An 18821-nucleotide genomic window follows, 5' to 3' on the forward strand; every position below is an offset into this window, starting at 1 on the left:
ACTTAATAAGCCGACGGCAGAGCTATTGGAGACTTTGCCAAATTACAGCTGGTACTATTCTGGTTTCTCCAGCCAGGTGATGGAGAGAATGCTGCACCGATGCACAGCTCTGAGGTGGAAGTGGAGCTTCTGTGTATCTGATTTCTGAACTGCAGGAAGCTTTTCTTTGTGAGACATGTGATCAGCATTGTTCCTTATTGAAATGTACTGTGAACACACATCACACTGACATTTACTGTAGACATGAAGACGAACAGCGTGTGTGTGTGGAGGAAGTCAGAGGAGGGTGGGAACACAGGAGTGAGCCTGGAAATAAATGACAATATGACAGATTTCTGGATCTGTCTCACTTTCCCTCCGATGGTCTGAGTTATTCGCTAGTTTTGCTGCTAGCTCAAGTCAAAGTCAACTTTATTTATTGACACCATATGCACGGGACGTATGGAGGGATCGAAATGATGTTTGTCACAGTGAGTGCCAAAAATATAACAGTAAAAACAAGACAACAATAAAGATTAAACACAAAAACAGAGTTTAAGAACAAAAACAGGGGTTGTTACTTTGAGTCTGAAAAGTGTGTCCTGTGACCCCCCCAGTACTATTTTCCATACAGTGAAACAGACCTGCTAATAAAAGTGCAGAGTATAAAACTTACCCGTTTTTCTGCATTTTCTCTTCTTTCTGCTATAAAACATCACCAATGAAAAACACAGTCATCAACAAATCAATGATTATTTTCATTCAAAAACATGATGGAGGTTTTACTGTCTAAATGTAAATCATACCTATGTTTAGATTTCTTTTCTTCTTTCTGACACAATAAATTGCAGATAGCACTACTACAACAACTAAAAGCACCAGAACAACAACAGCAGATATGATGCATATAACTGTTTTCCAGTCTGAACTTTGTTCTCCACACTCAGCATCAGTTGAAACAGTTCCTGGTTTTATCAGCTGAAGATTCTCTGATTCACATCTGGAATGACAGAAGGACATTTTTACAGGAACATTTGTAGGATGAAGTCACTGCTGAAGAATTCAGGTGTGTGATGTGAAGCTTCACTTACTGTCTGTGTGGCTGACAGGATGGAAACGTTCCATCTGAATATGTTTCACCAGTGCAGTCAGAGCACACAGTGTCTGTTAATGCTGTTCCTGTAGAAAGACACATTCAGTATCTATTGAAACTAGTTCAGCTGAGACATTATGAGGGTTAGAAAAGTGTTTAAGACATCAGGGATTTATGAAAAGTGTGTTTTTTCCAAAAATAAACCAATTTATCCTGACAGAAAGAACAAAATTCCTCTGCTTTTCCGGCCCACTCGATCAGAGCAGCTCCTCTAGTTGACCCCCCCATAGATCAATGAGTCCAGAGGTCAGACTTAACCAGTTTTCTAGACTTTGGCCCAGAAGTGTCTGCCTGACCTGAACTGCAGCTGTTCAGCAGATGTGAGGGTCACTGATGGCCTTTCAAGACAAAGCAGGACTGCAGACAGGTGCTGCTTTGTATTTGTGTTGGAAAACAAACACAGAGGTCTCATCAGAACTGCTGACATGAGACCAGCCAGTGAAGGCAAGCTTTGCGGTTGCACAAACTCGATCCTGTGGTTAAAAAAATCACCTAAAATTCCATTAGTTGCAATTTTGTGGAGCTTTCAGACACGTCTTGTGGCCTCCATCAGCTGATGGAGTTTGCTTAGTTTCCTACAGACAGTTCAGTTGTTGGCATATCATCTAAACATGGAATTTCAGTGACGTGACAGGTGACCAGCAGACGACTGGAGGATAATGATAAACTGGTTTTACATAGCACCTTCATACAAGAAATGCAGCTCAAAGTGTTTTATAACAAAGAAATCACACGTAGCAAGAGCTTGATATAAAACAGACAGAATGAACATAAAAACAGGGACAGAAAATAAGATGGAAAATAAAACCCACCCACAATAGCAGCAAAAATAAGATACAAAAAGGATGAAAACAGAGAAAAGACAATGCAAACACAAGATGGAAACAAAACAACTGAATAATAGTAATACAAGTAGAAAAAATAGTACATATAGTACATAGGATGAATAAAATCAAGTTAACTACAACAACTGAAAAGAAGTGCAGCAGCACATAAGCACAAAAGCTTCAGGCCTGAATCAGGAAGTCAGAGCTAGTTAAAGGCTAAAGTCAAGAGATACGTTTTTAGCTTTCTTTTTCAAATATTCAGCGAGCTGCTTCCTGTGTGTTCCTGAGCTCTGGGGTGTAATGGACAAAGGCTGCATCCCAAACTTTCTTTTAACCGTTCTGGAAACATCCAAAAACCAGCAGCAGATGATCACAGTGTTCTTGAAGGCACATAATAAACAAGAGAGTGAGCGATGTTGCTTGGTCCTAGTCCATTAAGGGCTTTGTATACAAGGAGGAGAACCTTAAAATCTATTCTGAATGTTACAGGAAGCCAGTTCAGAGCAGCTAAACATGGACTAATGTGCTCTCTGCTCTTGGTTCTGGTTCATAGCTGCAGAGTTTTGAATGTCACCCAGTGGCAGCATGTATAGCAGGGGTGGAGAACCTCCAGCAGACAGGTTTTGTGGTGAACGAGTTAATAGCAAAGAAGCTGAAACCTCATTCAGAGGGAGGATTTGTGAAGGAGAGCCTTGTTGCTGCTGCTGTAAAATTGTTCCACAGTTTGTCAGAGATGAAGGGAAACCTGATGTGGACACTCAGTGATAGCAAGTGTCTGTGTGATTTGACCTTCATGGTGAACATTACCAAGAACCTCTCAGAGCTGAACCTCGACTTCCAGCAGCTTCTCAGCTCTCTGCTTTCAGATGTGAAATCATTCGAAGTGAAATTAAAGCTGTGGCAGCTGGAAAGAAGAAACACTGCATGTTCCTGCTCTGCAAGAACAAAAGCTGCTATGAGACGCTATGAGGTGGAGGAGTTACAATCAGTGACAGTGCTGCAGAGTAGAGGGCTGCATTGGGATTGGGTCCCGCCAGGTCCTGCGGGACCCAACACAAATCTCGCGGGAGTGGGCGGTTTGAATTTTGCTGCGGGTGGGAACGGGCGGCTAAAAAAAACACTGCGGGAGTGACAGGATGATGGAGTCAACAACTGAAATCGAGAAAAAGCTAAAACAAGGTCTCTACCAGTGCGTCCAAGACACGCAGCCCAGGGAAACGAATCAAACATCCCCATGAGTATCTATTAATAGCCCATAGAATGACGTGTTTTTCTCCTGCGGGACAGGAGAAGACACAAAATCAATTCATTTCTATTATTGTGCGGGCATAAATTCTCAGAGTTTTGCTGGTGCGGGCGGGAGTGTAACACACATGTTGCAGGTGCGGGCGGTAATGGTCAGAAATTCAGCGGGAGCGGGATTAAGAAAACAGTCCCACGCAGAGCTCTACTGCAGCTCACTTAATGTCATACAGAATACAGCGCTGCACAAAGCAAGAAGACCGAGTGTGTCTGCAGTCCAACTATGCAACAGATCAAGTCACGTCACTATCAGGAGTCACATTTCTGTGACTTAAGCTGATAATCTAATATGTTTGAACCAGGACGCTCAGTATTTCTATCAAGCAGCTGGTGAAAAATGAGCTTTGTCAGATTAAGAAGAATAAAATCACATTTAGGTAAATACAAGTATCATCTCTGACTTGATATTGGCACTAATTTACACTAAGTCGACCTTGTGCTACGGATCTTTTATCAAATAATCCCATGTGGTTAATGTGAAGAGACTTTTGGAGCTGGAACTGCAGGGTGAACAGTTCACAACGCCGCCTAAATGTGGCTAAAAACAGTTTCAGTTCCTTTCCATGCACTGCACATTATAACTCATCAGCCTCAGTGGTTTTACTCAGTGAGTCATTGAGTCGATCATCCCACAGTTCCATCACTGACAGCTACAGCTAACAGGATGGCTCAACTGGTTTCAATCAGCTGCAGCTTCTTCTTCTGCAGATTTATTTTGGTGCTTCTTTTCTGCTGTCTTGTGACCAGAGATCACCGCTCGCAGATTTAATGAGCAACTTGTCATTGCGGTCAGTTTCTCTGAACTTTGGCTCTCACTAAACACTTAAACTACACCTGAAAGTCACATAAACATAAAGTCAGCACAAGAAAACCAACCTTTTTGTCTGACGTATTGTCCTGGTTGACACCTTGTGTGTTTCTGTGCTGTCGTGCAGCCTTCCCCTGTAGGGTCCAAACAGTGGAATCCCTCCAGAGGTTCACAAACTGTATCTGATGTTGCTGCACATGACGTCTTTATTTTCAAACCAGAACCTGTCAACACATACAGAGGTCACAAAGGCAGATAGGAAACTTTAATTCTGGTTGAGCTACAAGAGAGCAACGTGCCATTTAAATAACATCTTTAGTTTTTATGACAAATGTGAAAGAACAGCTTCTCTTGATGGATTCATGGAGAAACATCTGCATGATTGATTGTCTGGTATGGTCTTGATACAGTGGGAGAGGAAGAGCAGTCGTCCATACCACCCAGTGGAGATTTGACTTCATTGTGGCAGGAAAAAGTAGAGATGGAGGACACCAGTGACTTCTGCAAGGTGAGTTCTATCATTACTGCAAGTCCCACTGATAAAAACTTCTTTATTTCTGTGGAACAACTGAGGAAACTATGCTCTACCCAGGCGCCACTCCTCGCCAAAACTAAACAGTATTTCCAGTAAGTGAGAACGTGTCTGACACGGACAAATGTGCTACATGTGTGAAAGGATGACTCTGGACGATTCTGTGGACATTGTCTGGAGTTAATTTCAGAAAACAGCTGCAGTGTCTCTGCTGTATATTCAGGGCGGTCAGCGTGATGTCCATATCCAGCTGCCTCACACGGTCACGTGACTCCAGCAGCAGGACTGCTCACCACTGGGTGGCGATAATGCGCCTCTACTGCATCTCTGCTCTCATTCAGAACCTCAAAGCTTCCACTCTGAAAGAATGAGGTTTTACTGTTTTGAGTCTTTTGTCTTTAACTCAAATGTTGTCTCATGTGAGGCTGTTATTTTTGAAACTAATGTGCACTAAACTCTTCAAAATGTGTCTCTGCATCTTCGCAATGACAACACTCAATCTTTAACAGTTTCCTCAGGTCTTACTCAGCACCAACAGAGGGACTTGCAATAATAAGCTGACTTACCGCCTTTAAATCTCGGCTTAGTCATACGTTTCTATTATTAGTTAAATATTAACAGAAGTTTACCTGCAGCACAGCTTGTACAGGCAAAACATCGCTTAAGTCCAGTTGGATGATTCATGAAGGTTCCCTCAGAGCAGGGCAGACAGGAAGTATCTCTGGACTCTGAGCAATCTGTTTTAACTCGACTTCCTGTTCAAAACAAAACCAGCAGTTTAATTTAATACCATATAATGTTGAAATGAAATGAAAACATGTAATCCTGAGAGTGAAGCACATGTTGTGAGCTGTGAACTTGGACTGTCGACTACAGTGTCATTTTTATTACAACCACCAGATGAAGCCAAAGTTCTAAAATCACAAATGATTCCAAAAATATCTAAATTTCAGCTTGTTGTTTTACTTTTGGAAAAAACTCAAGTCAGATGCAGGTCCTCCACACATACATTTCACTTGTGAACAAAACAACAGCAGCCAAGAGAGAAAGACTGAGTCCACTGATGTGCACACAAGTGGTTGATTCAGGTGAGCACTGCTGGCACCTGGTGGGATAACAAAACGCTCCATATGTAACTACCAAAGAGAAATATCCCTTCAATATTCAATTAGATCTTACCAGGAAGACACATACGACAGCACTTGTCTCCTATCATGTACTCTGATTGATGACATGTAAGGGTTTGTCCTCTGAAGATATTCATCAGAAGTATCTGAAGAGGAACAAAGAGGTTGTTGTCTGACCTTTGCAGTTGAGTTACAGTGTGAAATAACATGAGAGTTAATGAGGTCACATTAGTCAGGTGCTGAGAAGCTTAGCTGTCGGCATTGAAGAAAGAAGGAAGCAGGTGAATTCTGGAAGTTCTGGAAAGGAGAGGTTAGGTGTGCAGTTTGTTCAAGAGGGGGAGAAAAATAGAGCTGCTAAGTCAGGGAGAAGGCAGGGGCGGATGATTGGGAAATGCAGGTGGACTTGGGAGGAAAGCTAGTTGTGCCCCAGGAAATAGTTTATAGCAATCTGAGGCTGGACATAGTCTTATGGTCAATGAGTAAAAAGACCTTATTTTATTGAGTTAACAGTCCCTTGGGAAAATTCAGTGGAGGCAGCTTATGAAAGGAAGAAGACTGGGTATGTGTCATGTCCAAGAAGTTGTGTTAAGTCATGTTTTTGCCCTTATTTGTTCCGCCACAATTCATTCATTCATTCTCCTTCTCTGTTTCCTTGCGCGATGTAAACGGCGAGCGATACTGCCCCCAACACTTCCTGTAGTGCACTGCAGTTACAGATGAGCACGAAGCGGACTGTGTGTGTTTATCATACATGACTAGTCGACGCTTAAATTTTCACGTCGACAAATTTTTATTGTCGACGTAATCGATTACGTCGACTAATCGTTGCAGCCCTAGTAAAGAGTGATTTATTTTGTTACTTTGTCATTAAAGATTGTTTGATTTGCACTTTGTCTCCTGAGTCGTGCATTTGGGTTCAAGTCCTAGTTCAGTCGTGACAGTACGAACTGGCCAACATGAACCCAGCCGACTCAGACCAGTTAATGGCTGTCATTCGCTCCCAAAATGTCCGCCTGAATCAGATGTCCTTCCTGCGTGGCGGAGTGAAGGAGCTGGCGAACTGTCAGGAGGATATCAAAGGAGCCATCACCACCCAAGTGAACCTCCTGGCAGCCCAAGTTCATCAAGTCCTCGCTCACCTCACGGAGGGTTCCACCTCTCCTGGCCCAGCAGCCACACCGCCTCCGACGGCTGCTGAAGCATCATCGGGCCTTGCTCTCCACGCTACAGCTCCCTGCCTTGCCCCACCCAAAAGGTTCTCCGGTGAGTCTGGAGAATGTCGACCATTCATAGTTGACTGTGAAATGCATTATGAATACTTGCCATCAGCCTTCCCTACAGAATGATCCAAGGTGGCATTCATGATTTCGCATCTCACCGGGAGGGCGAAGGCGTGGGCTACGGCTGAGTGGTCCCGTGATTCATCGATCTGTGGATCCCTTGAGGAGTTTAAACAGGCCCTGAGGAGGACTTTTGATCCTCTCTCGTCCGACTGAGAGAAAGCACGAGATTTGAGCAACATCAAACAAGGTATGGACTCCGCTTTCGCACCCTAGCCACAGACAGCGGATGGAATACTACAGCCCTGTATGATGTCTTTCTAAAGGGTCTTTCTGACCAGATTCAAGATCTGTTAGTGCCCATTGATCTGCCCTCTGACCTGAACTCTTTGATAACCCTAGCGATAAGAACTGATAATCGTATACAGGAGCGTCAATGGAGCCAAATCATAATGGCACCGCCGGCTGGCCGCCGCTGGGGTCGCGCTGCAGCTGCTACGCTCAGTCAACAGAATTCCTCACGCGTTCCATCACCAGTTCCACGGAGGAAGGTGTCCTCCGAGGAGGAAGAGGAACCCATGCAAGTGGGCCGGGCCAAATTATCCACAGAGGAGCATTGTCGCCGGCTGCAGGAAGGCAGGTGTTTTTACTGCGGGCAGCAAGGCCATCTCCTCGCAGGGTGCCCAGCAAAAAGAGCAGGCTCGCCAGTAGATGGGAGGATACTGGTGAGTCGTTTCTCCTCTGCTGAATTCTCCCCCCAAGCCTTGACAGAGATCAAGGTTAAGCATCATGATTCAACAGTTTGTCTTAACGTACTCATTGCCTCAGGGGCTGATGAAAGTCTCATGGACTGGGGGTTCGCCTCTAAACTCCATCTGAAAGCCGAACCATTAGCCCAGCCTATAGAGGCCAGTGCTCTCGATGGGAGACTGCTTTTCCGGGTGACTCATAAAACTGAACCTCTGACAGTGGTCATTGACGACCACCATTAACTTATGTGTTTTTACCTGTATAACTCAAGCCAGCACTCTCTCATTCTAGTATTCCCTTGGTTAAAGGAACATAACCCACATATTGACTGGAATACTGGGAGGGTTTTGAACTGGGCTGAGAACTGTAAGGTCAAGTGTTTGAAGTCATGTCATGAACTGAATGTAAAGACTGTTTTTCATGCTGCCTCTGTTAATTTTGACACAGACCCCGAAACTCCTGACCTGACGTCAGTCCAGAGGTGCTACCATGATCTGGGTGAGGTTTTAGTAAGAGTAAGGCTACTTCGCTTCCCCCTCACAGATCGTATGACTGTCCAATTGACTTGATCCCAGGGGCCCCCATTCCTAAGGGCAGATTGTATTCTATTTCTGGTCCTGAGAAGAAGGCCATGACCGAGTACATTGGCCTCATTAAAGGCTGGCCTTATTCAACCCTCTTCATCGCCTGCTGGGGCGGGGTTCTTTTTTGTGGGGAAAAAAGATGGGTCTCTCCGGCCGTGCATTGACTATGGGCCACTCAATGAAATTACTATTAAAAATCGGTACCCTCTGCCACTCATGTCCTCCGCCTTCGATCAACTTCAGCAGGCTAAGATCTTTACCAAACTGGACCTAAGAAATGCCTACCACCTGGTGCGAAACAGAGAGGGTGATGAGTGGAAGACGGGTTTTAACACCCCTAGTGGCCATTACGAATACTTGGTTATGCCGTTTGGGTTGACTAACGCTCCAGCTGTTTTTCAAGCAATGATTAATGATGTGCTTAGAGACTTCCTGAATCACTTTGTGTATGTGTACTTGGATGACATTTTGATCTTCTCCCCAGACTCAGACTCTCATGTCGGTCATGTACGTCAGGTTTCATGAGTTTCATGCCGACTCTATCTTTCCTTGGCTTCATCATAGCCCCTGGAAAGATGCAAATGGATCCGGCTAAAGTTTGCGCTGTGACTCAGTGGCCTAGACCTGATAGCCGTAAAAAGGTTCAGCAATTCTTGGGGTTTGCTAACTTTTACAGACGGTTTATCAGAAACTTCAGCGCCATAGCTGCACCCCTCCATGCACTCACCTCTCCTCTAACTCCATTCCTGTGGTCCCCTCAAGCTGAGGAGGCCTTCCAGCAGCTCAAAGCATGGTTCACCACTGCTCCCATCCTCACAGTTCCTGATCCCAGCCGGCAGTTCGTGGTGGACACCTCCAATAATGGGGTGGGAGCGGTTCTCTCCCAGCGCTCCAAAAAGGACAACAAGCTTCACCCCTGTGCCTTTCTGTCTCGAAAGCTCTCGCCGGCTGAGAGGAACCATGATGTTGGTAACCGCGAGTTATTGGCTGTTAAAATAGCCCTGGAGGAGTGGAGACATTGGTTAGAGGGTGCACAGCACCCTTTCATTGTGTGGACTGACCACAAAAACCTGGAATACATTCATAAAGACTGAATTCACGTCAAGCCAGGTGGACACTGTTTTTTAATCGCTTTGATTTTGTGTTGTCTTACAGGCCGGGGTCCCAGAACACCAAGCCTGATGCCCTGTCTCGTCTGTTCGACCCGGAGCCTTCTGCCAAGTAACCTGAGCCCATCCTACCACTTAACCGTGTGGTAGGAGCGGTGAGTTGGCAAATAGAATCTGAGGTCAAGCGAGCTAATGGTGAGAACCCGACACCTAGTGGCTGCCCGGCGAATCGCTTGTTTGTCCCTGTTGATATGCGTCCACAGGTGATTCATTGGGCAGCGAGAGGTTCAAGAGTATGTGGAGGCGTGTTCCATCTGTGCCCGCAACAAGAGCTCCTCCAGAGCTCAGATGGGGTTGCTGCAGCCACTCCCTGTTCCCACTCGTCCCTGGGCTGAGATTTCCCTGGACTTCGTCACGGGGCCCCCGGTCTCTGAAGGTAACACCACTGTCCTCACAGTGGTGAATCGATTTTCTAAGATGACTCATTTCATTGCTTTGCCCAAGCTGCCTTCTACTAAAGAAACAGCTGAAATTATGATGACTCGTGTGTTCCGTATTAATGGATTTCCCAAGGATATCGTTTCAGACCGGGGGCCCCAATTCATCAAATTCTGGAAGGAGTTTTGCAAACTCATCGGCGCCACTGTCAGCCTCACCTCTGGGTATCACACAGAATCCAACGGCCAGACAGAACGCCTCAACCAGGAGCTGGAGACATGCCTCTGATGCCTGGTCTCGCTTCCTGGAGCAAGAATCTGGTGTGGGTGGAATACGCCCACAACTCGCTCCCCACCTTGGCCACCAGCATGTCACCATTCCAGTGCGTCTTCGGCTACCAGCCCCCTGTCTTTTTGGAGACAGAAAAAGAGGTCACTGTCCCCCTCAGCTCAGGTCCTCCTATGCAGCATGGACCGCATGAAGAGGGCTGCAGATCGGAGGCGCCGACCTGCTCCGACTTATGAGCCTGGCCAGAAGGTCTGGCTCTCTACATGGGACTTGCCCCTCCAGGAAGCTGGCTCAACGGTTTGTAGGCCCATATCCCATTTCCAAGGTTATCAGCCCCTCCTCTGTTCGTCTGCGTCTGCCCCGGTCCCTGAGAGTTCACCCTACCTTCCACGTCAGCCGGGTGAAACCAGTCAAGCAGAGTCCCATGGTTCCTGCCGTGACACCTCCTCCTCCTCCCCGGATGGTTGACGGTGGTCCTGTCTACTCCGTCAAAGCCCTTCTGGCAGTGCGCAACAGGGGCTGGGGCAGGCAATTCCTGGTGGACTGGGAGGGCTATGGTCCGGAGGAACGATCGTGGGTTCCTGCGAGCTTCATTGTGGACACTCATAAAGGACTTTTACAGTCGTCACCCCCAGCTGCTTGGTCCGTCAGGAGCCGTCCCTAGAAGGGGGTGGGGGGGGTACTGTCATGTCCAAGAAGTTGTGTTAAGTCATGTTTTTGCCCTGTGTCTATGTTGTCTTGTGACTTCCTGTTTTATTGTGAAACCTAACTCTCCTCTCGTTTCAGGCCCTTGACTTCCTGGTGTCCTTCCCGCCTGTCTGATTGTCTACCCCGCCCTGATTGTTTCCACCTGTTCCCCATTACCTCATGTGTATATATAGTCTGCGTTTCCCTTTGTCCCGTGCCAGTTCGTCTTGTCTTGTGCAGTCTGAACCTACGCCATTCCATGCCACGTCTTGTTACCAGGTTTTGTATTTCTTTGTTACTTTGTCTAATTGATTACCATAGTCTTGCCTTGCTTTATTTTGATACTTTGCCTTGCCTTTTCCTGTCACAATCGTTTTCCTCGTAAGAGTGATTTTTGTTTTTCCTCCTTGAGAGCGATCCTTAGTTATTAGAGTAGTTTGTGTCTTCCTCTGTAAAGAGTGATTTATTTTGTTACTTTGTCATTAAAGATTGTTTGATTTGCACTTCTCCTGAGTCGTGCATTTGGGTTCAAGTCCTAGTTCGGTAGTGACAGTATGCAGATTTGAAGACAGAATCTGAGCAGAGGGGATGGAAGACCAGTGTTTGTCCGGTTGAAGTGGGATGTAGAGGTTTTGTTGCAGGGTCAGCTGTTTCACTGTTGAGGGAGCTGGGAGTGCAGGGGCAAAATTTAAGGAGGACAGTGAGGGAGATGTCAGATGAGGCTGCTAGGTCTAGTCAGTGGATATGGATTAGGAGAAATAATAGTAGTTGGGGGGTGAAATAAAGGCAGTGAGGGAGTAGGGGGAGGCAGAGGACATGCATGCCTAATCCGGCAGGAGAAGAGGTTAAAGTCTGAACAAGACACCTCCCCTCTGCTCTGCTTTCCCCGCCCCATCTTCTCTCTCCCAATAGGAAGAGATCCAGGAAGAGGAAGTGTAGATAAGGTGGGGGTGTGGCCAGCTAGAGTCTCTCTTTGGGACCATGTGGCCTGCTCAGGTGAGTTTGTGTTGCAAGATACAGACTTGGCTTGTTTTGTTCTTTTTTGGTTGTTTTCCTGTTTTGTTTGCTTCTTGAAGGAAATGTTAGAAGAGGCTGTTAAATCTAGTCTGTGGAAGTATGATAGTATCTTAGCAGTTAGCACTGGCATTTAGCAGTTAACATTAACAGTATAGGTGAATCTAGCTGTATTGTCATCTGTTCTTCTTAGCAGTTAGCGGTTCTCATTTAGCATTAGCATTACCTAAATGGTAGCATCGGTACTGGCCACTACCTGGAGCATCCCTAAACAGGCCTGAGTCAGTTGAACCTGGCAGTGCTGTTTGGATTGTGTAGGAGCAGTGTGAAATGGCACTGGGGGGGTGACTCTGGGACGCCGGAGTTCACCGCTTAGCCTCCTGGATGTGTCGTGGGACTAAGTAGGCGAAATACCGTTGAGGGGAGGTATTCACCTGATGACCCCCAGAGACGTGTTGGGAATCACTGCTCTTTGGCATGTAAAGAGACAGATTAGGGCTCCAAGGTTCTTCACTGAGAATGAATCCTCTTTTTCAGCACAAGTATCTTGTGTTTAAATTAACAAGTGCCATTTGAAAAGTCACTGGAGTTAGGGATGCACGATAACTGTTTTTTAAAACCGATACCGATAACTTTCAGCTCCTAAAGGCCGACACCGATAACCGATAACACACACATATACCTAACATCATGACATCAATACCACAAACAAAACCAAAAACAGCGGCGCACAGTAAGAGGCAGTTGCTACGCAACGTACGTGTTTACTTTCAGAGCCGCTGTGCAGTGAGAGAAGCGACAGATGACAGTAGGCTCATTTTAAATCAATAAAATATGTTTTAATCACTATTTTATGTCACATTATTGTATGCTTTAGTAGTAAGCCGTGTTCTAAGCGGGATGACGTATAGTGAGCAGGTTCCTATGGAGAAATAAACCCCACCGCTTTGTGTCGGGCTTCTATGTCATTCTGAAGAAAGATACATTATCCCTTACTTAGACTTATCTATGTAAACAAACTAAAAAAAAGGCAGTCCATAGTAAGGCAAGCGCCATCATGTCCATGATTAAATCTTCAATAACCTCAGCCCGTGGGTCACCTTTGGCAAATTTCTTGGATTTTTCGAAAGCCTCGCCGTGTGTTAGTCCCGGTGGCTTCTTTGCGAACGTTAGCGTCTTTAGCAGCCCGGGCGTCCTCATATGCTTTCCAAACTCCGTCAAAGCGGTGGTTATGTTTCAGGTGGCTGACCACGTTTGAAGTGTTAAAGCTCGTGCAATTTCTCGCTCCTCGTGGAACTCGCTTGGAACATTTGTTACGAATAAACAGCGAACTGTCTTCTTCGGAAACTTTGAAGAAGTCTGAACTCTGTTTTCATAAGCACGCTGTGCAGCATGCTGCATTCAAGGTGTAACGTGCATTCCCCCGTTCCCTCGTTTGGTAGTTGTTCTTTCGGCCGGCCTTTTGAAGTTTATATTTCTATTCCTTATGTGTAACATGTGTAAAAATGCTGCGAATGTTAATTCAAGTCAGCAACTACCAAAATTATGACCGAGTTATCGAGTTGTTTTCTGGCATGAGGGGGTATTCTTGATTTTTGAGTTTTTCTGATTATGCCAACGTCACATGAACGCAGCATTCACTGCAGGCCATTCGGGTCTCATAGTGGGAGCGAGGTACTGCCGTGCTGACAAAAACACATATGTTATCGGGGCTATTCGTCATGATATCGGACTTATCGGAATGACGTCATAATTTCCTGTTATCGGCCCGATAACTATCGTGCACCCCTAACTGGAGTGATAAGAGTAACTTCAGTGTGTGGGCTACACATAAATCCCCCCCCCCCGCTCTATTTGAGAACAGCTCCATCTTAGCTTTGACCACATCTACTCTCGTCTCCTGTGGAGGTTAAAGGCAGGTCAGCTGCTCATCACTCAGTAGAGCTGATGAAGCCTCTCAGAACAACACTTCTCTATTTTCTTCACACTGAAATGTGTGTTGATGTGAGAGAGTCAGAGAATCATAAAGAAAAGGGTTAAACAAAGACATGTTGGCAAGGTGGAGCAACACAATGAGTGAATTGCTGCCAAGCGCATAAAAGGTTGCTGTAATAAATGATTTTACCAGTAATGGTGCAGCTGTCAAAGATTTTCCTCCAAACATCATTTCCTGCTGCTGGATCACAGTTTTAATGGGCTGAAGACGTCGTCTCACTGAGAGTTGGGATGAAGTGCAGAGACAAATCCTGAACGAGGACCACCACAAAATCTGGAAACTACAAGAAAACACATCCATGAAGACATCACAAGAAAGAGTTTACTTTCAGCTTCCTGCAGAGATCAGACATCTGAAACGTCATGGAAATGAGAAACCTGGTTAACAAACCTGATGTTGAGTTTAAATATTACAAAATTATATGTTTAGAATATAAACATATTCAGACTGTTTTTGCACTGATGTGTGATTTATCAGACACAAACTACCGTGTGCAATATTACTTTTTCACTCTCTTAAAGTACTCAACCTATGCATATATACTGGTCTTCTCCTGTGACATATATATTTAGAACTGTGCAATAGCATAAATGCTGTACTTACTTTATCCGTACCCATCATGTACAATTTCTGTTAAAACTGTTCAATTCTCTACAATTTGTGGCAGAATATTTTATGCCAATATTTTCTACAGTTTTATAGTTGTAGATAGTCAGCTTTTTTTTTGTGTGTATTTCTCTAATCTGTTGTTATTTTTCCTACTGCTATTGTCTGCTGCCTGTAATACCTGAATTTCCCCAGCTGGGGATTAATAAAGCCTTATCTTATCTTATCTTTAACAAAAGGAGAACTGCTTTAAGCAGCTCGAGCTTTTGTTTTTTAGTTCTTAGTTGGACTTTGGATGTTGCACAATAAAACAGATTTTACTGCTCTGCTGTTCAAACAAAGTGAAAATACTGGACTCAACCACCAAACTGTCCATAAAATAGTTCAAACTAGCTCAACTTCAACCAGCTACAACAGTAAATGCATTAGTATTAACTCCCTTACAACTTATGACACTACATTTGCTGATACTACTTCTCTTAACTTCAGAGATAATTTTGTATTTTCTGTGATCATCGATTTGGGAAGATGCTCTGAGATTTCTGCTCCTTGCACTGCCGGCATGGCTGCAACCGCTCATTTATCAAAGTAGGCAGAATCCAACAATAAAAATGCAGCTTCGTGCCTTACACACAGAAATACAGCCGAAGTGAACAGTGTGTAATGTGCTCACATTAAATGTGCACGTTAACACAACCAGCGTTAGTCAGGAGAAAGTTCCGAAGCTGTGGAAGACGTCCTGCCTGGTTCCAGTCCCCAAGAAGCCGAGGCCATCTGACCCAGCTGACTACAGACCAGTCGCCCTCACATTCCATGTGATGAAAGTCCTGGAGAGACTGGTCCTAGCCCAGCTGAGTCCACAGGTGAAGACATTCCTGGACCCCCTGCAGTTTGCCTATCAGCCCCATTTAGGAGTCGATGACGCTGTCATTTACCTGCTGCAACGAGCCCATATGCATCTGGATGGTGGAAGAGGCGCTGTAAGGATCACATTCTTTGATTTCTCCAGTGCCTTCAACACCATTCAACCTCTGCTATTGGGTGAGAAGCTGCGGGGGATGGGTGTTAACGACGCAGTGATCTCCTGGATTACTGACTACTTGACAGGCCAGCCACAGTTTGTCCGTCTGGGCAGTGGTCTGTCTGATGTGGTGGTCAAACTAATGTGTCATGTCACCTGCAGAAGTTCTCTGACGACTCAGCTGTTGTCGGGTGTATAAGAGAGGGAGAGGAGGGGGAGTACAGGACACTGATAGACAACTTTGTTGAGTGGTCCGAACAAAACCACCTGAACCTCAACAAGACCAGAGAGATGGTGCTCGACTTCAGGAGGAAGAAGACGCCTTTACAGCCACTACGGATCAAAGGGGAGGTGCTGGAGGAGGTGGAGGACTACAGATACCTCAGAGTGGTGATCGACAACAGACTGGACTGGAAATCCAACACAGAGACTTTGTACAAGAAGGGGATGAGCAGACTCTACTTCCTGAGGAAACTGAGATCCTTCAACGTGTGCAGCAAAATGTTGGAGATCTTCTACCAGTCTGTTGTTGCCAGCGCCATCTTCTTTGCTGTCGTTTGTTGGGGCAGCAGCATCAGAGCCAGCGACACCAACAGACTTGATAAGATCATCAAGAAGGCTGGCTCTGTACTCGGACTCAGACTTGGGTCTTTTCAGAATGTGGTGGAGAGGAGGACGCTGAATAAACTATTATCCATCATGGACAATGATCAGCACCCTCTCTATCACACAGTGGACAGACAGCGGAGCACCTTCTCCCACAGGCTGCTACAGCTCCGCTGTCGAAGGGACAGATACAGGAAATCTTTCCTGCCACATGCCATTACACTGTACAATAACAGCTAACAAATAAATACAATACTTCTTATCACTACTGTTAGCTACTTTTGATATTTTAATTATTATGTATATATTTTTTTACTGCTTGCTATTTTGATATTTTATTCTGTATAGTTTGCTCTTTTTAGCCCTATATCACAAATTTTCACTTTTTTCACTGTCTTATGCTTACAGTCACGGTACACTTTATTTTCTACACATTGCCATTTGCTGTAGATATTCTTTTTTGTGCAATACTTTTCATTACTACAGCTTACTATTTTGCTATTTTATTATTATGTATATAATCTTTTTACTGCTCGCTATTTTGATATTTTATTATGTATAGTTTGCTCTTTATAGTCTTATTTCAGAATTTTTCACTTATTTCACTGTGTGTAATGCTGCTGCTGCACTGCAATTTCCCAGCTTGGGATAAATAAAGTATATCTATCTATCTATCTATCTTAATAGGTGAAACGATTGAAAAGGACACACTGAATGTAGAACAATTACACACAGGCTGTGCACAGGTGAAAGCCAACATTACAAACTCGAACCTGCCCAGTGAACATGAAAGGATCCTCATGACAAAAAAGGAATGTACCTGAGACAACATTCACCTGCGACAAGCACAACTTACAGTTCAATGGACGCACAAATCAGCAAAGACAAAGGCAGCAACATCCGTGTTAGAAATCAAGCTGCTGCAGGAAGGCAGCAAACACACTCTGCTGAACAAAGTCTGATGGAGCAGAGATGGAACGTACCACTCTGAGAGAGGGCGGAATAGTCCAAGTAGTGCTGGCCTTTATAACAATAACTGGAAAATACAGTCTGTACAACTAGACAGCTACGATATATTGACATTTAGATGGACTAAATCATGTCCAACAACAAACATCTACTCAGATGGGAGGGTCTGTATTCTGATTTGTGTGTGTGTCGGTGGACAGCCTTAATGCAGAGGAAGAGATCAGATCCCAGTCCAAAGACTGCATGGCTGTATGGTGGGATCAGGTCTTGGGAGAGGAAACAGTCTCTCAGATCAGCTGCTTGCTCATGACCACAAACCTGAAGTGGAGGATTTAAGCTGCACAGAACAGCTCCTCTGTTTATGGCTCCATGTGATGGAGAAATATGTCATTTTACTTCCCCCAAACACAAAGAGGAAGATCTCATACTGATGTCTGCAACATGCGTCTGACAATTCAGAATAATGTACATTATATTATTGAATTAGAATTATTGATGTATGAATACATGCATTACTTTCCTGTTGCAGCTGGTAAAGGTGGAGCTATTTGTTCACTCTCTATACTGCTGGGTGACTTTGTGTCAATGTCACTTTGGAACTATTGAGAGCTTCATGAACCACGTGACCGCAAGATAAGAGAGTCTGTTATTCAAGTTTCAAACCGAAAAAATACACGAACGCGCACACACGCAAACACACACATTATTGGTGTCAGTAGTGTTATAGGTTAAATGTGTTACCCTCAAGTCAAGAAATGTAGAGAAAACACAGCAGGAGAAACACGGTACTCACTCGGCTGTCGTGTCGGTTAACGGCGGCGCTGCTGGAAAAGTTCTGCAAATTCCTAACTGGATTTACACTGATGGTACTTTACCGAGAGCTGTCCTGTATACTGAAACAATCCGGGAAGGAACCAGGATGCTACAAAAAAAACGCCATGACAATCATATTAATGTAGTAACACGAAGACCTACAGACACGCAGTTCAGACTTCGCCACCTGCGCCACCAAAACTACTTTCGCTTTCGCTTTCTCTGGGCGGAGAAAGTCACCAATCATCATGTTCAATTACGGAAGCCCTAAGCGGACGTGTTTTTTTTTCTCGATATAACGACATATTATCTCGTCATAATAAGATATTTTCTCGTTATTTCGTCAAAACGGAGTTTGTTTTCCTAAGATATTATCTCGTTATCTCGAGAAAACGAACTTGTTTTTTTGTTTTGTCTTTTTAAACTTTATTGAATGGACGTCAGAAGAAGAAGTGGTGGATGGTCCTCCACCTGTCTACAGCACCTACAACCAACCAAACAGAATAAAGTGAAACTGAACAAACCACGAGCCAAACTAATGAAAGAAATACTACATATATCTAGTCTTAATAAAGCAAATTGGATTAACAATCAAATAAAAACAACAACAACAAAAGAACAAATGTCTCCGACACCTTCATTACATAATTCACTGATGTGACCATGTTCTCTGATGCCAAGTCCATGTTCATGAACATGGAAGCAGAATACAACAGCTCTGGATGCATGCAGCTGCAACTGAAGTAGCATTCAGTCTGAACTCTGAAGTGTCAGAAAGTACTTCAACAAAACAACCTAATGACTGCTTAATTCAACACAACTTTATTTAACTGAACATTGAATGAATTTGTTAATCCCTTCAACCTGCTGAGGATGAGCACAAAGATCTCCCTGCTTAACTAAACAAGCTATTTTCTACTCTTTGTGTGAAC

General features: G+C 44.6%; 1 protein-coding gene across 1 annotated transcript; it reads right to left on the reverse strand.

The window, feature by feature from the left end:
* Nucleotides 1–243: 243 nt before the first annotated feature.
* On the reverse strand, nucleotides 244–18066 carry LOC121613325 (tumor necrosis factor receptor superfamily member 14-like). The gene is made up of 7 exons (XM_041946674.1): nucleotides 17870–18066; nucleotides 14004–14154; nucleotides 5781–5874; nucleotides 5231–5356; nucleotides 4138–4293; nucleotides 1071–1158; nucleotides 244–979 (listed from the first exon to the last, which is right to left on the reverse strand). Exons 2-7 carry the CDS (start codon nucleotides 14043–14045, stop codon nucleotides 769–771), a joined length of 717 nt encoding a protein of 238 aa, XP_041802608.1. The 5' UTR covers nucleotides 14046–14154; nucleotides 17870–18066; the 3' UTR covers nucleotides 244–768.
* Between the last annotated feature and the right edge of the window lie 755 nt (nucleotides 18067–18821).

The sequence above is a fragment of the Chelmon rostratus genome, chromosome 10 (assembly GCF_017976325.1).
Source record: "Chelmon rostratus isolate fCheRos1 chromosome 10, fCheRos1.pri, whole genome shotgun sequence".
Lineage (NCBI taxonomy): Eukaryota > Metazoa > Chordata > Actinopteri > Chaetodontiformes > Chaetodontidae > Chelmon > Chelmon rostratus.